The 24,461-nt window shown below is 48.2% G+C and overlaps 1 protein-coding gene across 2 annotated transcripts in view; it reads right to left on the reverse strand.

Annotated features, from left to right (window-relative positions):
* FKBP1A (FKBP prolyl isomerase 1A) overlaps window positions 1–22,853 on the reverse strand; it is a 28,464-nt gene extending 5,611 nt beyond the window's left edge. Inside the window, exons 1-2 of one of the 2 annotated variants that reach the window (XM_033153829.1) lie at window positions 22,721–22,853; window positions 22,562–22,609 (exon numbers count right to left, since the gene is read on the reverse strand). In XM_033153829.1, coding sequence (XP_033009720.1) covers window positions 22,562–22,609; window positions 22,721–22,757 — 85 coding nt within the window. In that variant the 5' untranslated portion in view covers window positions 22,758–22,853. The remainder of the gene's footprint in view (window positions 1–22,561; window positions 22,610–22,720) is intronic. The other variant, XM_033153828.1, reaches the window with a different exon arrangement.
* Window positions 22,854–24,461: the final 1,608 nt, after the last annotated feature.

Raw genomic sequence — 24,461 nt, forward strand, 5'->3', positions numbered from 1 at the left:
TGAGTAATACCCCTCCCCACCCTCTCACTATATATAAGGATCTGGTGACTTCTGTTTCAGTGTATCTGAAGAAGTGTGCATGCACACGAAAGCTCATACCAAGAACAAACTTAGTTGGTCTCTAAGGTGCTACTGGAAGGAATTTTTTATTTTATTTTGTTTTGACAAGCCTTTAGTGTACTCTTAAAAGAACTACCACTCAATGTCAGCATCCAGTGATTGAACAAATGGGTTTTGATTTGTTTTGAAACAAAGAAGGTGAAGGAACAGTAAGGGTCTAACAAAAAATAAATCCAGGAATCCAAGGCCAATGGATAATTAGGTCATACACTGTTCAGAAATAAGCTCTCTATAAAACTCCATACAAACAGGCCACACATGTACTATTTTGAGATGTCCCTAGACAGGGGCTCCCATGAGCCCTGAGATGGGCATCTAAACACAATGAGAATTTCAGGAGTTAAACTTTTTATTTCCTGCTTCCTTGGCCTTGGTGTTAGTTCCAGCTCAATCTTGCAAATGATTTGAACTCGGCTAAATTTAAATCAAATGCAGTCTCTTCCTCCCCTTGATACTTCTCTTTTTGTCATCTCCTCCCAGAGAAGGTGACCAGAAAAAGATCTCCAGTGTTAATAATAACAACAACAACAACAACAACAATTTATAGCGAAAGGCTGGATGAATCCCAAACCGGAATTAAGATTGCCGGAAGAAATATCAACAACCTCAGATATGCTGATGACACAACCTTGATGGCAGAAAGTGAGGAGGAATTAAAGAACCTTTTAATGAGGGTGAAAGAGGAGAGCGCAAAATATGGTCTGAAGCTCAACATCAAAAAAACTAAGATCATGGCCACTGATCCCATCACCTCCTGGCAAATAGAAGGGGAAGAAATGGAGGCAGTGAGAGATTTTAATTTCTTGGGCTCCATGATCACTGCAGATGGTGACAGCAGTCACGAAATTAAAAGACGCCCGCTTCTTGGGAGGAAAGCAATGACAAACCTAGACAGCATCTTAAAAAGCAGAGACATCACCTTGCCGACAAAGGTCCGTATATTTAAAGCTATGATTTTCCCAGTAGTGATGTATGAAAGTGAGAGCTGGACCATAAAGAAGGCTGATCGCCGAAGAATTGATGCTTTTGAATTATGGTGCTGGAGGAGACTCTTGAGAGTCCCATGGACTGCAAGAAGATCAAACCTATCCATTCTTAAAGAAATCAGCCCTAAGTGCTCACTGGAAGGACGGATCCTGAAGTTGAGGCTCCAGTACTTATGGCCACCTCATGAGAAGAGAAGACTCCCTGGAAAAGACCCTGATGTTGGGAAAGATGGAGGGCACAAGGAGAAGGGGACGACAGAGGACGAGATGGTTGGACGGCGTTCTTGAAGCTACAAACATGAGTCTGACCAAACTGCAGGGGGCAGTGGAAGACAGGAGTGCCTGGCGTGCTCTGGGCTATGGGGTCACGAAGAGTCAGACACGACTAAAGAACAACAACCCTGCCCATCTGGCTGGGTTTCCCCAGCCACTCTGGGCGGCTTCCAGCAAAATATTAAAATACAATAATTCATCAAATATTAAGCGCTTCCCTAAACAGGGCTATATCCGTACTGGCTGAGATTAAGGAAGCACCCTAACCATGAACTGAATGCTCCCTGATTTCAAGGAAATTGGAAAATAAGGGCGATAACAACTGAAAATAATCACAGCGTAGGGTTGCAGCACAGATTGCAAGGCAGATATACCGTGATCAGGACAGCAAATTGGTGCCTACAGGAATGGAGGGGGGGCAGAAGATGGGAAAAGCCATATGCAAGATGATAAACATTGGACATCTTCTTGGAAAGGCAGCCCAGGGCTGCATTATCACAGCACCCAAAGAGTCTAAGTGGTAACCAAATGGGAAGGGCTGGGCACCTCTGCACAGATTCTACCGATAAGGAAGGAAAGCAAACCAGAGTGCTGTGCAGAATGAAGGGCACTTACTCAGAGACCACAGTAAGCATGGCTGAAGTGGCCAAGGCTCAATGGGTGTTGCTGGCTCCTGCTATCAAGCCTACAGAGCCCTAAAAGGCCCAATTTGCTTTTAATCTTCATGGTGTGGTCAACACATACCCTGTCATCCCAGGAAGAGAGTTGTCTGGTTTCCCAATCAACCATTTTATTTGACATTCTTCCATCCTTGCTGGCTCATTCCCACAATGTGATGCACAGGGCCATCTCCACTCCAGTAAGGGAGTTCCCATATAAGGGGAAAGTGCTTCTCTTTCTACAAGAACCCCAAGAGTCATGGTATAAAAGCTCAAGAACCAGGACGGAACACGAAGTCTGAAAGTAACAGCTCCACCGCTAAAACTCAAGTTTTAAAATACAGCAGGGCCACAACTTAGAATCAAAGAATTGTAGAATATGAAGAGACCCTGGCGATCTACTAGTCCAACCACCTGCGATGCAGGAATCCCAACTAAAGCATCCATGACAGGTGGACACCCAACCTCTGCTCCAAGGAGAGTCCACTGTCCTCCGAGGAAGTCTGTCCCAGTGTCGTTCCGGGGATGGCACCTAAAGTGAGAATCGTGTACAGTGGGACCTCTGGTTACGTACTTAATTCGTTCCGGAGGTCCGTTCTTAACCTGAAACTGTTCTTAACCTGAAGCACCACTTTAGCTAATGGGACCTCCTGCTGCCGTTGCACCACCAGAGCACAATTTCTGTCCTTATCCTGAAGCAAAGTTCTTAACCTGAAGCATTATTTCTCGGTTTGCGGAGTCTGTAACCTGAAGCGTATGTAACCTGAAGCGTCTGTAACCCGAGGTACCACTCAGTGGTACCTCAGGTTAAGTACACTTCAGGTTAAGAACTCCACTTAAGAACAGAAATCGTGCTCTGGCGGCGCAACAGCAGCAGGAGGTCCCATTAGCTAATGTGGTGCTTCAGGTTAAGAACAGTTTCAGGTTAAGAAAGGACCTCCGGAACGAATTAAGTACTTAACCCGAGGTACCACTGTAATTCTACAGATGCTTGCACTAGCCACACAACATGACAGCTCTCAGACTTGGTGTGTTCCTGTAACACAGGAGAAAGCAAAGGGATGGTTTAGAAAACAAATGAAGAAAAAGTCTACTCCTCAAGACAAGACGAGAAGACACTGGACTTTTGAGGGCGCATAATCAGCCCCGATCTCCTTCAGATAGTGCAAAAGACAGAGACATTAGCTAATAATAATAATAATAATAATAATAATAATAATAATAATAATAATAATAAATAATACCCCGCCCATCTGGCTGGGTTTCCCCAGCCACTCTGGGCGGCTTCCAACAAAATATTAAAATACAATAGTCCGTCAAACATTAAAAGCTTCCCTAAACAGAGCTGCCTTTAGATGTCTTCTAAAAGTCTGGTAGTTGTTCTCCTTGACATCTGTTGGGAGGGAGTTACACAGGGCAGGTGCCACTACCGACACTGGTTCCCTGTAACTGGGCTTCTCGCAGCGAGGGAACTACCAGAAGGCCCTCGGAGCTGGATCTCAGTGTCCGGGCTGAACACTGAGGGTGGAGATGCTCCTTCAGGCATTCTGGGCCAATGCCATTTAGGGCTTTAAAGGTCAGCACCAACACTCGGAAACGTACTGGGAGCCAATGTAGGTCTTTCAAGACTGGTGTTATGGGGTCTCAGCGGCCGCTCCCAGTCACTAGGCTAGCTGCCACATTCTGGATTAGTTGTAGTTTCCGGGTCACCTTCAAAGGTAGCCCCACATAGAGCGCATTGCAGTAGTCCAAGTGAGAGATCACCAGGGCATGCACCACTCTGGCAAGACAGTCTGCGGGCAGATAGGGTCTCAGCCTGCGTACCAGATGGAGCTGGTAAACAGCCACCCTGGACACAGAGTTAACCTGCACCTCCATGGACAGTAGCGAGTTCAAAATGACTCCCAGGCTGCGCACCTGGTCCTTCAACCTCAATCTGTTAGCTGCCACCCATCCTCCAGCTGCCTCCAGGCACTCACACAGGACCTTCAACACCTACACAAGCAGCCCTGCTGGAACAGACCTGGGGACTAATAGAGAGTCCAGCATCCTATTTTCAACAGTCATGAACCAGCCACTCGAAGGCCAAAGCTCCTCCCTAGTTGCTCTTTAGCAACTGGACTAAAGGAAACAGATAATGAAGGCTCAAAACATTGCTTTTAAGTACTGTATTTTTCAGCGTATTAGACGCTGCCATGTATAAGACGCCCCCTATTTTGGGGGGCTAACATTTTAGAAAAGGGGGGGAGAGATGGCACAGAGTTTTTGAGATTTTTTTGTGGAAGATAGCACTTGTTGCAGCCACCAATAACATGCCCAGCGGCAGCAACCAATCAAATGTCCACCCTATATACTATCCATGTATAAGACGACCCCAACTTTTTAGCATACTTTTTATTTTAAAAAACAAAAACCCTAGTCTTATACACAGACAAGTACGGTATGTAATAAGTTTTGTGAAGTGCTTTAAGGACTCTAAAATAGTCTATGAACTTTCAGTCTCATTACGGGAGGCTTCCAGACGTAAACTGATTGGGCTGCTCTCTGCTCACAACTGTGCAAAGCGGGTCACATGTGGCTGCAGGAAAGGACCCACCGGTTGATGTTTCCAGCGCACCAGGAAAGGCAGAAAGCAACCTGAGAAAAGCCTTTGGGGAGCCATTACAGCTTGCATTCTCAACAGGTCTGCCACAACCATTAAAGAGGATTAGTTTGTGATTAAGTGAGATATGCAGCTTAGCACAGGGCTGGCCAAGAACTTAAGACCAGCAGGGAGGGAGGTTCCAAGGACCTACATTCTGCTCCAGGGAAGAAAACAGCAAGAAGCTCTTTACCGCTTAAAGGTCCTGTCTACATCAAGTGCAAGACCCCCTCCTGCCATGGGGCTCTTTACAAATTACTGTATTTTTCGCTCCATAGGGCGCACCGGACCATAGGGCACACCTCGTTTTTAGAGGAGGAAACAAGAATTTTTTTTCTGGTTTTCCTCCTCTAAAAGCCCTGTTTTTTTGAGGATCAGCTAAAAGTTTTGCAGTTTTTTTGCAAAGGGGGGAAAGCAAAGAGGAAAAGTTCTGTTTTTATGGGGTTCAACTCACATTTCTGCAGCTTCTAAAGGAAAGGGAGCCTTTTCTACAGTTCCCAGACAGATAATCTAATCAGCCAGTCGCATGTAGCTGGGGAAACAAACAACCTCCCTCTGCAGCACATTCAACAATGGAGGGCGGGGCTGAAAGGGACTCTTATCTCTCTCCCGATCTCTTGCTGATCAGCTGCTGAGCGGGGTCCTTTCAACACCCCCTTTTCTCTTTGTAAAATAAAAAGCATGATCCTCTTTTGGCCCCTGGGCAATTCAGCTCCATAAAACGCACAGATATTCCCCCTTACTTTTTAGGAGGAAAAAAGTGTGTCTTATGGAGCGAAAAATACGGTAAGAGCCGTGGTGAGCTTGGATTGTAATGGACAACTTGACAGGATTGGCTTCCATTTTAAAAGTGCAAAACTCGTCTCGAAAGACAGCCGAGGTAGATACGTGAAAATTCGTGTCCTGCCACTCAGAGCAAGGAGGTTGGTACGTTTGTCTCGTCTGCCTCTTCCCCCAATGGCCGATTCTGAACCTGAAGCGCTCACAGGTTTTGAGCTTGGTGAGGGAGTGAGGGCCCACGCTCAGTACAATTCTTCCACTTTTATTTTTGGAACGTAAGACACCTTTCGAGGCACCGTTTGCCTAAGATGCACACACCTAATGCAGCTTAAACAAAAGCAGATGAATTATTCACGCACAATTATTTTTAAAATAGGTCAACTGAAAGGCACAAGGGCATAGATCCCAGGAGCTAAAAGAATGCTATACACATTCTGAAATCCTCACTTCCCTGGCTATGTTTAGGGAAGCTTTTAATGTTTAATAGACTATTGTATTTTAATATTCTGTTGGAAGCCACCCAGAGTGGCTGGGGAAACCCAGCCAGATGGACGAGGTATAATAATAATAATAATAATAATAATTATTATTATTATTATTATTATTATTATTATTATCATGTCAACTATGACTTGCCTGAGCTTAGCTGGTCAAGGAAATGAGAAAGGTCACTAATGTTCCCTCTCTCACCAATTGCCTGTGTTGAGGCAGCAGGAAGAGATGCTTCAGGACAAGGGTGGTCTAGAAACCGTGTCAAGGATCCAAAGAACAGCAGCTGGAGGATGGCGATGATGAGGAGGAGGACGATAAAACTTGTATATTGTACTGCTCTATAAAGGTAAAGGACCCCTGAAAGTTTAAGTCCAGTCAAAGGCGAATACGGAGTTGCGGCGCTAATCTCGCTTTCAGGCCGCTTCTGGCTAACCAGAGCAGCGCACGGAAACGCCGTTTAACTTCCCGCTGTAGCGGTACCTATTTATCTACTTGCACTTTGATGTGCTTTCAAACTGCTAGGTTGGCAGGGGCTGGGACAGAGCAATGGAAGCTCACCCCGTCGCAGGATTCAAACCGCCGACCTTCTGATCAGCAAGCCCAAGAGCCTCGGTGGTTTAGACCACAGCGCCACCCGCGTCCCTGCCCTATACCCGTAGATCTCAGGGCGGTTCACAACGTAAAATTACAATATAAAAAAGACAAAATACATAATAAAAACAAAAACGAAGACAACCCAATAATCCCCCCCCCTTCCACAACACATTTAAAAGTTCTGAGCACCCACGACACTTTGGCCTTGTATTATAAAAGAGCAGGCCTCAGCCCCATGGCAGGGGAACTCTTTTAAAAAGTTGGTGAGCTGGCTTGATAATCTGCTGTGGGGAGTGTGAAAAATTCCACAGAGCACGCCTGGATTAGCCTTTTGGATCCAAGCACAAGGCTTTGGGGAAAGCCTTGGACAAAAGGACTCTTGGAACCTGGGGAATTTAAACCCGCCAGGCAATTCGACCCAAGTCAAGCAATGAAGATGGGCATCAGCAGTTTTGTTTGGATACGTTCACGGTGCAATCCGTCCCCATCTAGTCAGAAGTAAGCCCCACCAAGGCCAATGGGATTTACTCCTAATTATATATGCATGGCAGGAGCAAGGAACCTCGCCCCCCCAACCCAATGGCTACACTCTCGTCCAGGCAACCTGCCAACAGTTACATGGCCATTGGTGGGCTTTGCCTTTGTACAGAAGGCCAGTTTCTACACATACTCTGGGTTACCAGACTGCAAGGACACATATTCAAGGAGGGTGGTGAGGAAGGGCCAGCAAGGGAATCCTGCCCACCTGTGGTGTATACTATTTTTGCTGCTTCCCTGCAGTAAGACGACAATAACAGGAGATCAAGAAAAGTTCTGCACTTACATTTTATGCAAGAGAACACAAACACGTTACACGTTGTCATCACACAAAGGGGTTCCGTGCCCAGTTTAGCCAGGAATACTCAGATCTTTGGCTAGGACAGACAGCCACACTAACATTAGAGTCCTTCCGCAGGGAGCATCCATGTCACCTTTAACTTGGTTAAACAGAGTGATATTTTCTCCTAAGAAAACGTTCCGAACACATGTCTAGAGGCTGCATGGGGGTGAAGGAAAGAGTACATTACAAATGATGCGTGAGGCTTCAATTCCGATCTTACCGGAGAGCTAGGAATTGAGCATCCGTATGCTACCACCATCCTGCTCTCAGCTGCCACCTTTCCAGACTCATCGTTACACTGCTCTCCAGGGATGCATTTCTGTTCCTTTCGACTGGCAAACCTTCCATGTGCCTAATGTCTGCAATGGCCTAGGCCAGGGGTCCCCAAACTAAGGCCCGTGGGCCGGATATGGCCCGCACGGGCCAATTATCTGACGCACGACGCCCGCTCTTACCGGCACAGCACTGGAAATAGCTTGTGCACATCCACAAGCATCATTTCTGGTGCACTTCCAGGTCTGCGGAGGCCCATGCGCATGTGCACAAGCTATTTCTGGTGCCGCGCATATTGGCGTGTGCTCCTCTGCCCTCTGGCCTGCTGTGTGATCGGTGCCGGAGGAACCAGCCCAAGGCTAGGTAAGTTTGGGGACCCCTGGCCTAGGCCACAATGCATGTATGCGTTGGGGTCTTCCCCCGGCACCTGAGGAGGCTGAAAAAGAGGCACTCTTTCCCACTTACACTTTTGGCTGTGCGGCCGTACCTTGGAAGTCGAACGGAATCGGTTCCGGAATTCCGTTTGACTTCCAAAACGTTCAGAAACCAAAGTGCGGCTTCCGATTGGCTGCAGGAAGCTCCTGCAGCCAATCGGAAGCCCCGTCAGAACATTCGGCTTCCAAAAATAGTTCGCAAACCGGAACAGTCACTACCAGGTTTGCGGCGTTCGGGAGCCAAAACGTTCGAGGAATAAGCTGTTCGAAAACCAAGGTACGACTGTATGTGTACCTGAAGGTGCGGATTAATTCTACTGGATCTGACTAGGTCTGAAGGCAGCCCTGTTTAGGGAAGTTTTTAATGATTTGTGTTTTAATGTATTTTTAATCTCTTGTTGGAAGCTGCCCAGAGTGGCTGGGGAATAATTAATTAATTAATTAATTAATTACTAGTAGTAGTAGTAGTAGTACTTTTACTACTACTACAACACAGATCCTCTGGAAAAGTGAAGCGTGAGCTATGCACCCTCTTGCTTCCTTCCACACTGTTCTGAGGCAGAAAGGTGGGGGGGGGGTGCCCGGAGCACTCAGAAATCCAAATGTGCCAACAGGCCTATAAGGGTTTGCAGCCCCTTCATGAGAGAGATCAAATGAGCTGAAGGTGCAGGGCAGTAGCTGGAGGAAGATGGAAGAGTTTAGCTGGTAGAGGTCCGAGAGACTGGCAGAGCTGAACAGCAAGAAATTGAAAGCAGCGAGGACAGCGGTTGAAACTGAAATAGTGTGAGCGCACAGCAGCGATAGCAAAGTGGTGAGAAGGGTCACAGCAAGGAGGGCCGGTGACGCACATACTGACTACCACAGTTGCAGCTCTCTCTTTTTCTTCCTAGGAAGGGGAAATGACAAGAACGCTGGGGCAACACCACATGTCTTCAAAGAATGCAGACTTCTGAAGAGAAACTTGTATGCATGAACAGCACACGCGCGTGCGAACAGCATAGAAGGCACCTGAGGTCGAATAATCCCAAAAAATTCATGTGATGCTATGCACCTTCCTTTGGGGGACGCAGGCCAGGTTCCTGCAAAGGGGGAGGTGGGGAAGAACCAGGGTGGATTTGATTTAAATCAAACTGATTTAAATCACGATTTAAATCACTAGTCAGCAAGGCTCAGGGCCGATTTAAATAAAAAAAATCTGATTTAACACAACAGCTCCCTGTGCTGCCTGCACTTGCTCTTGGGTTGCCACCTCAGATATGGGTCGCATTAACAGCGTGGTTTTGATGTCAGGAGCTGCACACACACACACACACACACGGGTGTAGATTTCCTATTAGTTGTACACTGGGCGTGATCAGGGTCCGCTTCTGCTGCCAGCATTCCCTTCGGCACACAGGCTGGCCAGCACAAAGCACAGGCGCTCTCCCCAGCCCAGGCCAGATTCAAACAGTGCGTGCTCATATGCCGGCTTATAAAGCACAGAAGTACAAGGGAACGCGTCCGCGCCCAAGGGAAATTCAAAAGAGCAAAGGGAAGAAGTAGCTGCATTGTTTTCATTACTTGGGGCTTGCTTAACAGTAGGACGGTGTTTCTCAAACTTGGGTCTCCGGCTGTTGTTGGACTACAACTCCCATCATCCCTAGCTAGCAGGACCAGTGGGTCAGGGATGATGGGAGTTGCAGTCCAACAAAAGCTGGAGACCCAAAAGTTTGAGAAACACTGGAGCAGGACACAAAGACGAGGGAGGCTGTGTGCGGAAGATGGAAACCGCTCCCCCTAGAGCAGTGTTTTTCAACCTTTTTTGGGCAAAGGCACACTTGTTTCATGAAAAAAATCACGAGGCACACCACCATTAGAAAATGTTAAAAAAATTAACTCTGTGCCTATATTGACTATATATAAAGTAATTCTCTTGAATTTTTCAATTTTTCCCACGGCACACCAGGCAACATCTCGCGGCACACTAGTGTGCCGCGGAACAGTGGTTGAAAAACACTGCCCTAGAGAGAGGTCCATGCCTTTGGTCCTCAAAGAGGCGGAGATACAGCCTCAGCTGGAAAGAAAATAATCTCTGGACCCCTCTGGTTTGAACACCCACTGACCCACCAGGTTGTGTAATATGGGTCTAGGGTTTCTGGATTCATACTAGATGCCTCCTAGGACACATTTTGGCCTGCAAACCACCTCTGTTGCACAAGCAGATGACGGAGCAAAAGCCCATTTGTTCTCCTGGGCCTCTCAGTGGCATTCAGTACAGTACTAACTACGGTTATCTTTCTGGGCTGCCTTGCAGGAACAGGGATTTGAAAACTTTTCCTTTAAAGACAAACACACTTATCCTCTTGAGAATGCAGCACTCAACAAGAAATCAACCGTTTGGGGGTTCTTGTTTTTTCCATGTACGCCGAATTGCATAACAGCCCGCACTTAGGGTAACAAATGTTTACTGGCCTCGTTATCAAATTAAGCCAGCCTCCAAAATGGCCAAAGAATACCAAACCCACACAATTTTTTTTTGTGAATCAGAACACATTCTTGCAGTAAAATCAAATCTAACATTCCAAGCACGGGGGAAACTGCCAAATACTGACGAGGCACAGCCCCCACTTGGAGGAGGAGGAGGAGGAGGAGAGCCCAATACAAAGCCAGGAGTCCCCTCCAGAGCAGGAGGATGAATGGAGATGTTTGCCACCGCGGATAAGGAGGGGGGCGGCCGAGACCAAAGAGGACAAGTTGACAAGGTGAAAAGTGCAGCCTTGGACCCGGAGCTTGAGACATCGAGGGATCCAAGCAGCGCATATCCGTTTTTCGCAAGAGGCCAACGCCTGTACGAGCTTCCACATCTGAAGCAGCAGCCCTGCTCAGCTTCCTCCTGGGGCAAGGCGTCGTGATTTCTAGCTTCGTGGAATTATATTTTAAGAGACGTCTGAGGCACCTTTTTTCAGAAGGTGGTAAAAATCCTCCTGTTCAAGAACAGCTTGTCTACGCCTGATTTTTTTTAATTTAAAAAAACTGTATTTGGCTATTATTATTATTATTATTATTTTGCACTTCACATCATTTGGCTGTTTTATCCTTGCCCTGGGGGGTTAGGGCTTATCTCAAGGAATGCAGCATGCAGGTACCAACGTAAAATGGCTACTGAATTGATCTTATGAAGTTAAAATGTTGAGTACTTAATACATGTAGGGTTTGATGTCAGTGTTGCTTGTGCAGGTTCTCTGCTGTTCGCACCTCTCTCCCCGCTTTTTCTTCCCAATGTCTCAACAAATGAAACTGATTTGTAAAAATGTTACATGGGAAAAAATACCAGAGAGAGACATTGCACATTCTTTTGTAAATCAAGAAAATCTTTAATAAAAATACATTTTAAAAAAATTAATAATAGAAATTTTGTAAATGTTTTTAATAATTTTTTCCAGTGTAACAATAAGCACAACACCTGGGAGGGATATAAATTGAATAAGTAAGGGGGGGGGGGAATGTTGTGTACTCACTCCAAATAACCACAACATGAGAATTCTGCGCAGCTACGTTTCCGCTCCCGACTCAAGAGCTCAAGTCCCCTGCAACTATTCCCTGATCAGGAAATCCATTCCAAGGATGCTAAAAACTAGTCAGTATGGACAAAGATGGCAATTGAGCCGCTGAACATGCATGTGTGGCAGCCATTGTTTATTAGCCAATTCACCTTTCTGTGGGTCACAAATGCAGCAGCTCCCACAAAGCCAACTTTAGGCACCTCAGGCATTATGCAGCAGCACAGAGGAGCAGGAAAGTATATCAACTGCCTTGAATGCCATTTTCTGACTGTGGGATTAGATAAAGCAATTTAAAGCCTAATGCTAAGATTGCTTAGAGGTTAAGCCCCATTGAATTCAGTGCTACTTCTTTATCTCTCCCACCTTCAGTAAAAAATCACTCCCAAGTAGATTTGCTCTCAGATAATCTTGCATGGAATTGCAGCGTCTGGAGCAAGACGGCAGACGCCCTACGTAACTCTGCTGCAACACACTGCCCCTCTCTTAAAAGGTTACCCGATCAGAAAGAAACAAAAGGCTGCATTTGTTGCAGGAAGTGAGAAACTGCAGCCCTCTAAGTGCCTGTAGCCTGGGCGACACTCCTATGCGTGCCATTTGAATTGAATGAAGAATGGCTCCATTTCAAGGAGGTCAGACATCTCGCATTCACTGGGTCTTTGCCACAGTTGGCAGGCTGCCCTCCAGAGCCTCAGAAGGCAATGTGCAAATTGGCAAGAGGCGGCCCAAGAGTTCCCACCCACTTCGATTTGCAGCACAGCAGAGAGCAAGGAGCGTCTCAGAGGCTGCTTTCGCCGGCTGCACAGTTGGCCTTTCAGCTACAAAGGCTCCTTCCTCATCACCTTACACGGTAAAGTCCTTCCCAAGCAGGCAAAGCGTCCCCATTAAAGCCAGCGGCTGGAAAAACAAAGGGCATTCCTGTCCCAAAGCCGTTTACTTTGGGAAGGTATGAACAGAATGTGCAACATTTCCTAGAGTGCCATCTTGCTGCACTGGGAGGGAGACGCGATTCTCTGGCAGCCTATGGAGCCTGGTAGCCGGTCCTGTTAGCAACAAGAGACTTGGCGCTGGTGGGCAAAGGTCCAGATTTAAGTCCAGATATGAAAGGGCAGTCTCCTGGTGACAGCTCATTTGCAAACTGCAGCGAGCTTCGTCAGGTTCTACAAGAAGGCAAGATGAAGACCAGTTGCAGCAGCTGCCCCAGAAGACACAGGCCAATGGAGGGCACATTGCTCACTTAGAAGGAGGGAGTCCTGGGAAAGGGGAACACGGGAGGGAGAAAAGGAAAGCTGTGGATGCCCTGGTTTCAAGCACTGACCAGTGAGGAACAGGAAAGCCACAAAGCTCTGCATGCACACCCATGGGCAAACAGGGCCTCCATGTCAGCACAGACTCTGAATGGCTCACTCCCCTCAACTGCCACAACATTGTCCAAATCATGCTCGCCACCCAAGGCCACTCCTTGCCAAAGAGGTGGGCATATTTACAAGCACACTTTGTGCAGAGACAACCTGCTTTGCTTTTTGTTGTTCAGTCGTTCAGTCGTGTCCGACTCTTCGTGACCCCATGGACCAGAGCACGCCAGGCACGCCTATCCTTCACTGCCTCCCGCAGTTTGGCCAAACTCATGTTAGTAGCTTCGAGAACACTGTCCAACCATCTCATCCTCTGTCGTCCCCTTCTCCTTGTGCCCTCCATCTTTCCCAACATCAGGGTCTTCTCCAGGGAGTCTTCCCTTCTCATGAGGTGGCCAAAGTACTGGAGCCTCAACTTCAGGATCTGTCCTTCTAGTGAGCACTCAGGGCCGATTTCCTTGAGAATGGATAGGTTTGATCTTCTTGCAGTCCATGGGACTCTCAAGAGTCTCCTCCAGCACCATAATTCAAAAGCATCAATTCTTCGGCGATCAGCCTTCTTGATGGTCCAGCTCTCACTTCCGTACATTACTACTGGAAAAACCATAGCTTTAACTATACGGACCTTTGTCGGCAAGGTGATGTCTTTGCTTTTTAAGATGCTGTCTAGGTTTGTCATTGCTTTTCTCCCAAGAAACAGGCGTCTTCTAATTTCGTGACTGCTGTCACCATCTGCAGTGATCATGGAACCCAAGAAAGTGAAATCTCTCACTTTGCTTAGACCCCTGAAATCTATGCCCACTGTTTTCCAGGGTGCCACTTATCTCGTAACCCAAAACCCACCCCAGAAAAGCCTCCCAGCCCCCTATGCTTTCTCATGGAAGAAAATGGAATCGCAGAGTTGGGAGGTACCCCTGAGGATCAACTAGTAGTTCAACCCCCTGCAGAAATATGCAGCTGGCAATAAAACCTGCAGCCACAACATTGTGTGCACCACGCTGACATGACAGAATCTGCATCTTCCTGCATCATCCAAGCGACAAGGGAGCTCAACCACTGCCAAAGCCAAGCCCACAAAACCTCGAATGGTCCCGCAAGGAACAATGCAATCTCCCTTCTAGAACATGAACTGGACAGATCACTAAGATAACCACCCTGCTCTGTTCTTGTTATCCTTAATTCCTCAGCAAACGTAGCTCAACACACAAACCACAGAGAGGGGCAGTGTTGTCAAACCCAGATTGCACTGTGACCCCAGAAGACTCCAGTTCAAACCTCAAGCCTACTAGTTGGCCTTGGCTATTACTTATCAACTTCCATGGTTTTATAAGTTTCTAATGGATAATTTTTATTTAATCCCATAGTCTCACGTGATTCTGTTATGAGTTTTAGGGCTGGGCGATACCTGGCTCTCAACATTGGGATATATTACCAGCTAATATATATCAGCATCTGAAATAAGGGTGGCGCTATGTAGAGGCATTGGCAGGCCTCACGGTTTTCCCCGCATCGTGATTTTTGCATAGCACACAAACACATATTGCGATATATTGCCGGGTCAAAACTTGTGAAACTGATATCACAAAATGGATTTCAAACTGATTTGGGGCGATATATCCAAGGAGCTTTCTCCAGCATTGTAGGAAAGATGTTTTAAAAAATTAAGGACAATTATGTTATGGTTAGGAATCTGGGGGCCTACATAATATTTTTTTCCCAGCAGAAGAGTGCTTCTGGAGGACCAGTTAGTTAGGAGTCGGTATTCACCCAAATGTACCCCAAATGTACCCAATGACCAGACACCACCATTTTACAAGCATTTTACACAGCTGCCAAGGTTGTTCAAAGCATGGCGCTCAGCAATTTTAGAAACACCAGCCGTGAACTGAAACCAGTCCTTCATCTGAATAGACACACAGAAGAGTGTATGTTCCTGTGTGACATGACAACTGAAGGCTCTGCCATTAGGTCCAGATCTAACTCTTAAGATTGGAACACATCCTGGTCCACTTCAGACCTAATGATCTGATGGCTTTAATGGGCCCATGTGCTCCTTCCTCATCATAGTCTGATATCTTTGTTTGCAAGCAGCAATAAGGACACAGTGGCCCAATTTTCTAATGTTTAGAAAGAAGATTCCACCTAAACATTAGGAAGAACTTCCTGACAGTAAGAGCTGTTCGACAGTGGAATTTGCTGCCAAGGAGTGTGGTGGACTCTCCTTCTTTGGAGGTCATTAAGCAGAGGCTTGACAGCCATCTGTCAGGAATGCTTTGATGGTGTTTCCTGCTTGGCAGGGGGTTGGACTGGATGGCCCTTGTGGTCTCTTCCAACTCTAAGATTCTATGATTCTATGAATTTGGCTATCAAATAAAACTGGTCAAAGAAAACTCTGATCGTCTTCCTTGTGGATAAGAGAAGATCTGCTGGATCAGACCAAAACCAGGACGTGTTCTGGCAATGGCCCAGAGACCACGTTGAGGCAGCTATTAGATGGTATACATGAGAAATGGGGGCAGAACCACCCATTTAAATTAGCTTGATCCAAGTGAAGAAGTAAAATAAAATACAGGCAAAGGTAAAGGGACCCCTGACCATTAGGTCCAGTCACAGACGACTCTGGGGTTGCAGCACTCATCTCGCTTTATTGGCCGAGGGAGCCGGCGTGCAGCTTCCGGGTCATGTGGCCAGCATGACTAAGCCACTTCTGGTGAACCAGAGCAGCACACAGAAACGCTGTTTACCTTCCCGCCGGAGCGGTACCTATTTATCTACTTGCACTTTGACGTGCTTTCCAACTGCTAGGTTGGCAGGAGCAGGGACCAATCAATGGGAGCTCACCCCGTCACGGGGATTCAAACCGCCAACAGCAAGCCCTAGGCTCTGTGGTTTAACCCAAAGCACCACCCACGTCCCTAAAACACAGGTAGCACCCAGTAAAACCCATTGCAGGAGCACTGATCTAACCAAAAGTGTGCTTCAAGCGCTCAAGAAAAAGCTATATATATATATATATAATTTTCTTCAAAATAGTAATCTCAACAGCACACACGGCCTAAACAATTCGGTGCCGCATCCCAGCAAATTTTGCAACATGCTATGTAAGATACCAACATACAACATCCCAGGCCAACATGACCAGGAAAGATCCTTTCCCAACTAATGTGGTCAAGAATGAAGATTGCCTTTTAACTTCTGTAACCAGTCTGGTAAGTCCTTAAGCTGACACTATCAATGTTTGGCATCTCCTGTAAACTGCGTCTATACATTCTTTGGTCCCGACCCTCAATAGTCTGAAATGACATCGGGTACATGCAATTCAGTGTCAGACTATTACACGTGTTCCGTCTGCACAAGCATTTTCGCTTGCAAGGCAGAAAGATTCCCCCTTGCACTGTTCTGGGGGTACCCCAAGACCCCAGAGCCAGTTTCAGGGAGCACAGGGATATTAAGGGGGGGTCCCATTTCTAAAGTAGAAGCCCTTTTGCAGTGCTTCCGCTGAAAAGAGTTCATTAGATGAAGCACACTCATCTTACAGTCATTTCCAATTGGCTATACAGTGGCATCATCCCATTCATGATCCCTGAATGGCTGAGATCACCCGAGATCAATACTCTCAGGAGGAGAATTAATGGGATCAGAGGCGACTGAAGAGAAAAGAATACGAGCACCATTTGTCCCAGAATTACTAGTTTCTACCTGAGGAATGAAACCCAGATATTTGGTTCAGCTCTGTTTTTAAGAGGTGTCCTGCCTCCAGTTCAGTTATGAAAATGGAGCGGTGGGGGCACAGGTGCTTGTTACCCCACCAGGCCAGTTGGAGAAGTCGACTGTGCAAAACAGGGCCTGCTCTCAATCACATAAACCTGATTTTAAATGAATTTCACGCTTGGGAGAGGAGCACCTAGCCTGCCACATCTGGAAACTACTTGCAGTGGGGAAACCCAAACTGCTCCTACTAAGCTGACAGTTCTTATAAATGCATCTGAAATGCTACGTAATCCTTGCCGCTCCTAAGAAGTTCAGGCACTAACAAAAATGAGCACATCTGCCCGCAACCCGCAGGCTGTGGGCACAGAACCTCACCCATGCTCCCTGTTGCTCCCGCACTGGCACCAGAGATAATTCATTCATAGCTGGCATAATCCAAAACAGCCCCCATGAGCTGTGGTCAGGATCGCCGTTTAGAATTCCCAGCACCCAACATATGCCCTGAAGGCTGTGGGGGAGAAGCTGTTGGGATTTAAGATGCTCTGGGGTCGCCCGGAGACCCCCTCAGTCCCAATGACCTTTCCAAGCGTCCTCCCGGTAAGCACAACTCTGGGGAATGTGGCATGTCCCTTCATTCCAGTGTTCCCTCCAGCGACATCTCCCAGACGAAAGATGCACAGAAGCGTCTTAACTTTTTAACTCCTATGATACAGAACATGCAACCCTCATGCGAGAAAACCCTTTCTCCTCCTCTTCCATGCTTTGTTCCCAAAACTGTATCTGCCACCTTGCATGTACTATCCGTATCCTGCTCACATCGGATGCCGCTTGCTAAATCAGGCCAGGCCAACCTTTTGAGCAGACGTTGCCGAAAAAGCTAAACCAGAGCATGAAACACCTGAGAAAGGAGAGAGGCTGCATTTTAGCACCACAGTAAGACGGTGTTGTCCAAACACACAGAACCAAATGAAGTGGAGATGACAGAAAGCCGCTCAGCCCTCCCCAAATGCTCCACAGACACGGAAAAGGAAGGCTGCCCTGCCAGCACCAGAGGGCGGGCGAATCTCCTGTCCCAACCAACAGCCTCCAGGTCCCCTGCCAGCCATCCCTTTGTTCTTCCTGTCAGCGCAAGAGGCAGCCAGGGAGAGACCATCCTCATTTCCTTTCCCCACCCAATGACAGCAGGGAAGGAAAGAGAAACAGATGGAGTGGCTGCTAATCCGGGAGAGGCGGAGAGGGAGGAGGCCTGCGCCTGTGCACCAACCCTTCCCTTTTTTCTTCCCTTTGGCATCCAAGAACTGGGTCCCCAGGAAATGCTACACAGGAAGGAGAAAGGTGATCGCAAGGGGAGGGTGGCAGTCCAGTGAAGAGCTGGTTCGTTCCACGAGCTATACAGGACAGAGATAAGAGAGCATCTCCAAGGGGTCAGGCCCTTTGCTGTTTTAACTCAAACCAGAGTAAGGCTGCTGCTGTACAGGGAGAGTGCTCCCTCATAAGCACCCAAGGGGTGCTGTGCCAAATCCCCACAGACCCTGCAGCCCGGAGGCCAGAAAATCACTTTGGCTTCCAGTTACATCACGGAACTGGAAGAACTGGTTATTCAATCTGGCGTCTTCCCCTAAAAACAGGATACTCTCCATCTACAGCATTCCCAGAATTTCCCTGGAGGCTTCCAAAAATGATTTCGCTCCCCAGACTGCAACTTTAACTGCTATCTTACTGCTGCTTCCACCCGTTTGTCTCCCCTACTCCCCCCAACACCAAGGGTGTTTGAAGAGCAGCTACCACTCAGCTAGCGTTATGCCTTCTTCCTATTTCTGGCACAACGAGAACCCTTGCAAGTTGCAGTGCGTACAAAGCAAGGGGTGCCAAGACGACAAATCAGCCACTACGCTGCTAAGAACCAGACCGTCCATCCAACCGCTGTTGGAAGAAGCTCTACCCATATAAGCAGCTTGGTTGTTACAGCTCAACTACCTTCAAAGCATTCTGGCCCTGCATACTTCATGGTGTCTCCCTCCCGCCACAAACAGCTTCAAGCCCTACAAGGAAAGAACTCTTAAACCATCACTCCTCGTGGGCGGCCAGCTCTGTAGGTGCACAATGCATACTGTTCACTGTGTGGCACCAGGAACGTGGAACTCTGCAGCAACTCCCAACATTAGAGCCATTATGAGACAGGCAGCGATCAATTTGCACGGGGGCTACTTTCCGAAGCATTGCACGCTTATGTGAAATTGCGTATAATCCAAACACCCACTGAAAAAAGCCTGCGAACACTCCGATCCACCCCTTTTGGTGACATTTTCAGATCACTTCCAGGTGCGGCACAATGCGAGTGTGTGCATTTGCACACATTTTGGACGTACCTAGAACAGTCACTGCCTGTATTCTTGTCCCAGATGGTCTCTTCTATGCGGCACACGCAGCCTCTCCATGGGTCAGGCAATGATGTGAGACAGCTCTCCGCAAAAATGGCAATGGGGCCTATAAGGGACTCTTTCGGCCAGCTGCAATCCAGTAGTGGAATCCAGCAGCCGTTCAGAAGTCTGCCATACTCAGACCCTGGTTTCTTTCCATAAGTAATTCACGTATGGATCGTCACTCACTGCATGCAGGAAGGGCAAGGGATTTCAGAATGCTGTGTGAATATTTACAATTTAAAGTTGCTAGAAAGAGATAGAGGGCAGCTAGCAATTCCATGAGTGCTTTTGAAGCCTTCTTGCAAGAGACTGGACTGTCGCCTCCATCTCTTCCTAGCAATGAATCCCAGAAAAGGGAACACCTTAGTAGACAAATTAGCTGTCAGTTCCACAGATCAACCAATCGGGCTTCAAGCAGCAAAGCGAAATATCTACCAAAGGTTAACACAGAGTTCACGTTCCACCAGATTCAGAGCCACTCTCAAAATCGTGGAGCATGTTCTCAAAAAAGGGGCACAGGCAACATGCTTCAACCAAATGCTTTCTCACTGCACATAGCACAACAGCTGACTTTCCAACTAGATCAATTTCATGGCGTCTCTCAATGATTTGGGTGCTTCTGATCAACCTAGGGAGCAGACAGGCTCTTTGATAAAAGGGTTTAACACGAGGCAAAATGGAAGTACTTCTAATATAATATGCAAATCGCCACAGTACTGCACCCAGGTGATTAAATACAGTAATCTGGCACAATCGTTCGAAGACCTGTGCTTTCCTCACATTGCCAATATTAGATTTTGCAGTACAAAAAAAAATGTTAATGACCTGTGTAGCACCAAAGAATCAGCCTGAGTGCAGAGACAGTGAACGACATGCTAATGAACACTTGAGAAGAGGCTACCTGAAAGGTAGCACATTTTTTAAGCACACACAGGGATATGTAGATTTATATATGGAACCTCAGACCCATCTGCATATCACTAAAACCACAAAAGTGTGAAAAATGAACTCCACATTAACAGCCCATTCGCAAAGACCACTAACCAACCCAGAATAACCAAAAGCAGGCACCAACACCTCAAGTCCTGTCCTCATGATCAGGATGTCAGGTTCTTACATAGCAACTTCTGAAAAAGGAACCAGGCCACTGACACTCGAATTAAATGACGCTGGGCAAAATGAATTAAAGGTCTGCCTGCCTAAGGCAGCTTTGTATGTATATAAAAGTATCAAGATGCACTGAAACAAGAGTACACAAGGGATCTGCCTTATGTTCAATCAGACCACTCGATCCATTTAGCTCTGTATTACCTACACTGACTGACAGCAGCTCTCCAGGTTTTCAGAAGGGAGGGGTCCTCCCCAACAGTACCTGGAGAGACCAGGTACCTAACCTGGGACCTTTCGCATCCAAAGCACAGGCTCTATCACTTAGCTATGGCCCCTTCCTCAATGCTTCCTTCCGCTGCCCAATAAATTTAAGCTTTTTCTTGTAGTATTAAACAAAAAAAACCCAGTCCCAAAAATCTTGCCCACAAACATGAAACACATTTTTTCACTCAGTTCTGATGGAAGTTCCTTAAATATTCCAACCACCAAAAAGCAAGCAAGCAAGCAAGCTACTGCAACAAATAAATAAATTTGGGCAGATTGGATCTCCCTTACAAGGGCTGGCATGACAGGCAATCAATTGGGAAACAGAGCAGGCCAGAAACATAGAAACCTAAACCAGCTTAACAGAGAAGCATGGGGTTGCAGGGGAGGTTGGCATTTACCCCACAAGATGCCAACCACAGCCTAAGGCCCTTGCCAGAAACAACAAGATTTATGACGAAATTGCAGTATTAAGGGCAAACTGCTTATCTAAGTAGTACCTTCCTTTTGGTGAGATCCTTTCCGCCTAGCCCAAGCACAGCTGTTTGGGAATCCATCGCTCCAGTAGTACCTCTAAGCAGGTGGTGGGTCAGGGGAAAAACCACACACCGGGGCTTAAACATGGGTGCCGTTGACCACAAAGCTCACTGGCGTGGAGGGGGGGCACATGGAGAGACACACGCAGCCCCCCCCCCTTCGATACACGCAGCAAGACCCAAGGAGCATCAGTTGCCGAGGGAAGAAGGGGGCACAGATTTGAGCCATCTGCCAGGAATCCCCACCACCCTATTTCCAAAAGCAGGTTTGTGGGTCGCTATGCCAAAGAGGCAGGTTAAAATGTGAGGGAGGGGGGTTGTTTTTGCAAGCAGGTAAGGAAGGAGGAGTTTCAGCCTGTCAGACACCGCCGCCCCCGCCCCCCCCCTTTTACAATTAAGGTTTTTCCTCTAACCACTGCACCTTATGCCACCGTGCCCAGCCATATCCTAACCCTCTGCTGGAAGGGGGGGACACACACACACGCAATTTCTGCTCCTGCCTCTCCCCCCCCCACTTCATCCCCTACAAGCTAAGACATAATCGCCCCCCCAACATGCACAGTTGCACCCTCTACCCCTCCCTTTTCTGCTCCAAGCACAAAACACAGCTGTGACCCCCCCTCCCTCACTCCCCACCAGACACAGAGAGACCATTTTTCAGACAACCCCCTCCCCACCCCAACCAAAAAGCCTTCTCTCCCCCCCACACATTCTGGGAAGGGGGGGAGGAGGGTCATTCAGACATCCCCCTCCCCACCCCAACCAAAAAGCCTTCTCCCCCCCCCCACATTCTGGGAAGGGGGGGAGGAGGGTCATTCAGACAACCCCCTCCCCACCCCAACCAATAAGCCTTCTCTCCCCCCCCCCCCACATTCTGGGAAGGGGGGGAGGAGGGTCATTCAGACAACCCCCTCCCCACCCCAACCAAAAAGCCTTCTCTCCCCCCCACACATTCTGGGAAGGGGGGGAGGAGGTTCATTCAGACAACCCCCTCCCCACCCCAACCAATAAGCCTTCTCTCCCCCCCCCCACATTCTGGGAAGGGGGGGAGGAGGGTCATTCAGACATCCCCCTCCCCACCCCAACCAATAAGCCTTCTCTCCCCCCCCCCCACATTCTGGGAAGGGGGGGAGGAGGGTCATTCAGACAACCCCCTCCCCACCCCAACCAAAAAGCCTTCTCTCCCCCCCACACATTCTGGGAAGGGGGGGAGGAGGTTCATTCAGACAACCCCCTCCCCACCCCAACCAATAAGCCTTCTCTTCCCCCCCCCACATTCTGGGAAGGGGGGGAGGAGGGTCATTCAGACATCCCCCTCCCCACCCCAACCAATAAGCCTTCTCTCCCCCCCCCCCCCACATTCTGGGAAGGGGGGGAGGAGGGTCATTCAGACAACCCCCTCCCCACCCCAACCAAAAAGCCTTCTCCCCCCCCCCACATTCTGGGAAGGGGAGGGGAAGGAGGGTCATTCAAAGCCTATGCGAGACTCACCCGTGTAGTGCACCACGCAGGTCTGGCCGCGTTTAGGGAAGGTCCTCCCTAAAGGAGAGAGAGAAAGGCAGTTAATGGGGAGTGGGGGGGTCGGGAAAAGAGGGGGGGTCGTGCCCCCTAACCTCTTGGGTGGCGGGGGGGGGAGGTTGCTGGGCTCACCGTCCCCGGGGGAGATGGTCTCCACTCGCACGCCCATGTGGCCCGGCCCGCGGCGATGCTAGTCCCCAAAGGCGCACACCGGGAGGAGCGGCAGCGGCGAGTCCGGCAGGCGGCGAGAAGAGGCACGAGAAGCAGCAGCAGCAACGGCGGACGAACCACCAACGCCTGGAGCGGAGGAAGGGGGGGGCGGGGAGGGAGGAGCCGCGCCTGCGCACTGCCGCTTAGAACGGGCAAGTGCCGGAGGCCCCGCCCAACGCCGCCGCCCTGCCTCGCCTCGCGCGATCCGCCCCACCCCCGCCGCGCACAGCCACGCCCCGCCGCTTCTCGCGCGCCCCGCCCTCCCCACTCGGAAAGGCGGAGGAGCACGTGGCTGCGGCGGTGTGGGAGGGGCGAAGAGCGCGGCTGAGGGCGAGGGGAGAGCAGCCGCCATCTTGGCTGCTGCCCCTCAGGGGGGAGGAGGAGGAGGAGGAGGCGGGAGGGGGAGAGCGGGCTGCGCCCTCTTCCTCACCCCCGACTCTCCTAGAGACACATATATTAGTATATCACATATACTAATTATTATATATTATTATTAGGATGTGATTTGACCTTTGAACAATGTAAAATATATATTTTTTACATTGTTCAAAGGTCAAATCACATCCTAATAATAATAATAATTTTATTATTTGTACCCCGCCCATCTGACTGGGTTGCCCTCAGCAACCTCTGGGAAAAGGGAAATAGGAAAAAATGGTCATGTTTGTGGTAAATACAGTGCGATCCCCAAACACGCACATAACAGTATTTCCCTCTGCCTGGTCAGCAGGCTCAGATTCCCTAGTCCCTAGCGGTTCTTGTTTTTAGCTGTGAGCCACCCTGGGTCCCTCTCAGGGGGAAAGGCAATAATAATAATAATAATAATAATAATAATAATAATAATAATAGGCAAGTGTGCCGTTTATGGCCGCCTGCAGTTCAGAGAGGGGAAGGGGACTCCCGCTCGATCACCTGGCCTGGGCCCATATCCTCCAATGTTTCTCCCACAAAAATAGGGCTGAAGTATCTGAAGAAGTGTTCATGCACACGAAAGCTCATACCAAGAATAAACTTAGTTGGTCTCTAAGGTGTTACTGGACAATTTTTTATTATTCTCACATCTACCTACCTGAATCAAGAAAAATAGGGCTGTTTTATTCTACATCAGGGAGCGTCTCTCTCTTGCACAGAGAAGCCCTGTCTCCATGGGTCACCTTGAGCCAATGGCAACCTCTCTGCCTAACCTACCTCACAGGATTGCCGTGAGGAAAAAATGTGTGAGGAAGGGATCATGTGTGACACCTTCCATAGATTAATAAAATAAAATGAAATAGAAGTGTAGCTGTAAGCTGCCTTGAGTAGCTGTTGGGGGGGAGAAGGTGGGATATAACAACAACAACAACAACAACAACAACAACTGTGAGAATGATCAGGAACATACCAGAAAGTAAATAATTATTATTATTTTTATTTATACCTCACCCATCTGGTTGGGTTTCCTCAGCCACTCTGAGCGGCTCCCAACAGAATATTAAACAGAATAAACCCTATTGAACTCGGTGGGACTGACTTCTGAGTAAAAATGCTTTGGGTGGCAGTGTAAGGCTGCCCTGTCTTGACCGAGTTGCTTGGGAACGAGCTCCATTGAATACAGTGGGGCTTCCTTCTGAGTAAACAGTGTAAAGCTCCATTTACAAGAAAGGAATTGACACACACACACACA

Source organism: Lacerta agilis, chromosome 6 (assembly GCF_009819535.1).
Source record: "Lacerta agilis isolate rLacAgi1 chromosome 6, rLacAgi1.pri, whole genome shotgun sequence".
Taxonomy (NCBI): Eukaryota; Metazoa; Chordata; class Lepidosauria; order Squamata; family Lacertidae; genus Lacerta; species Lacerta agilis.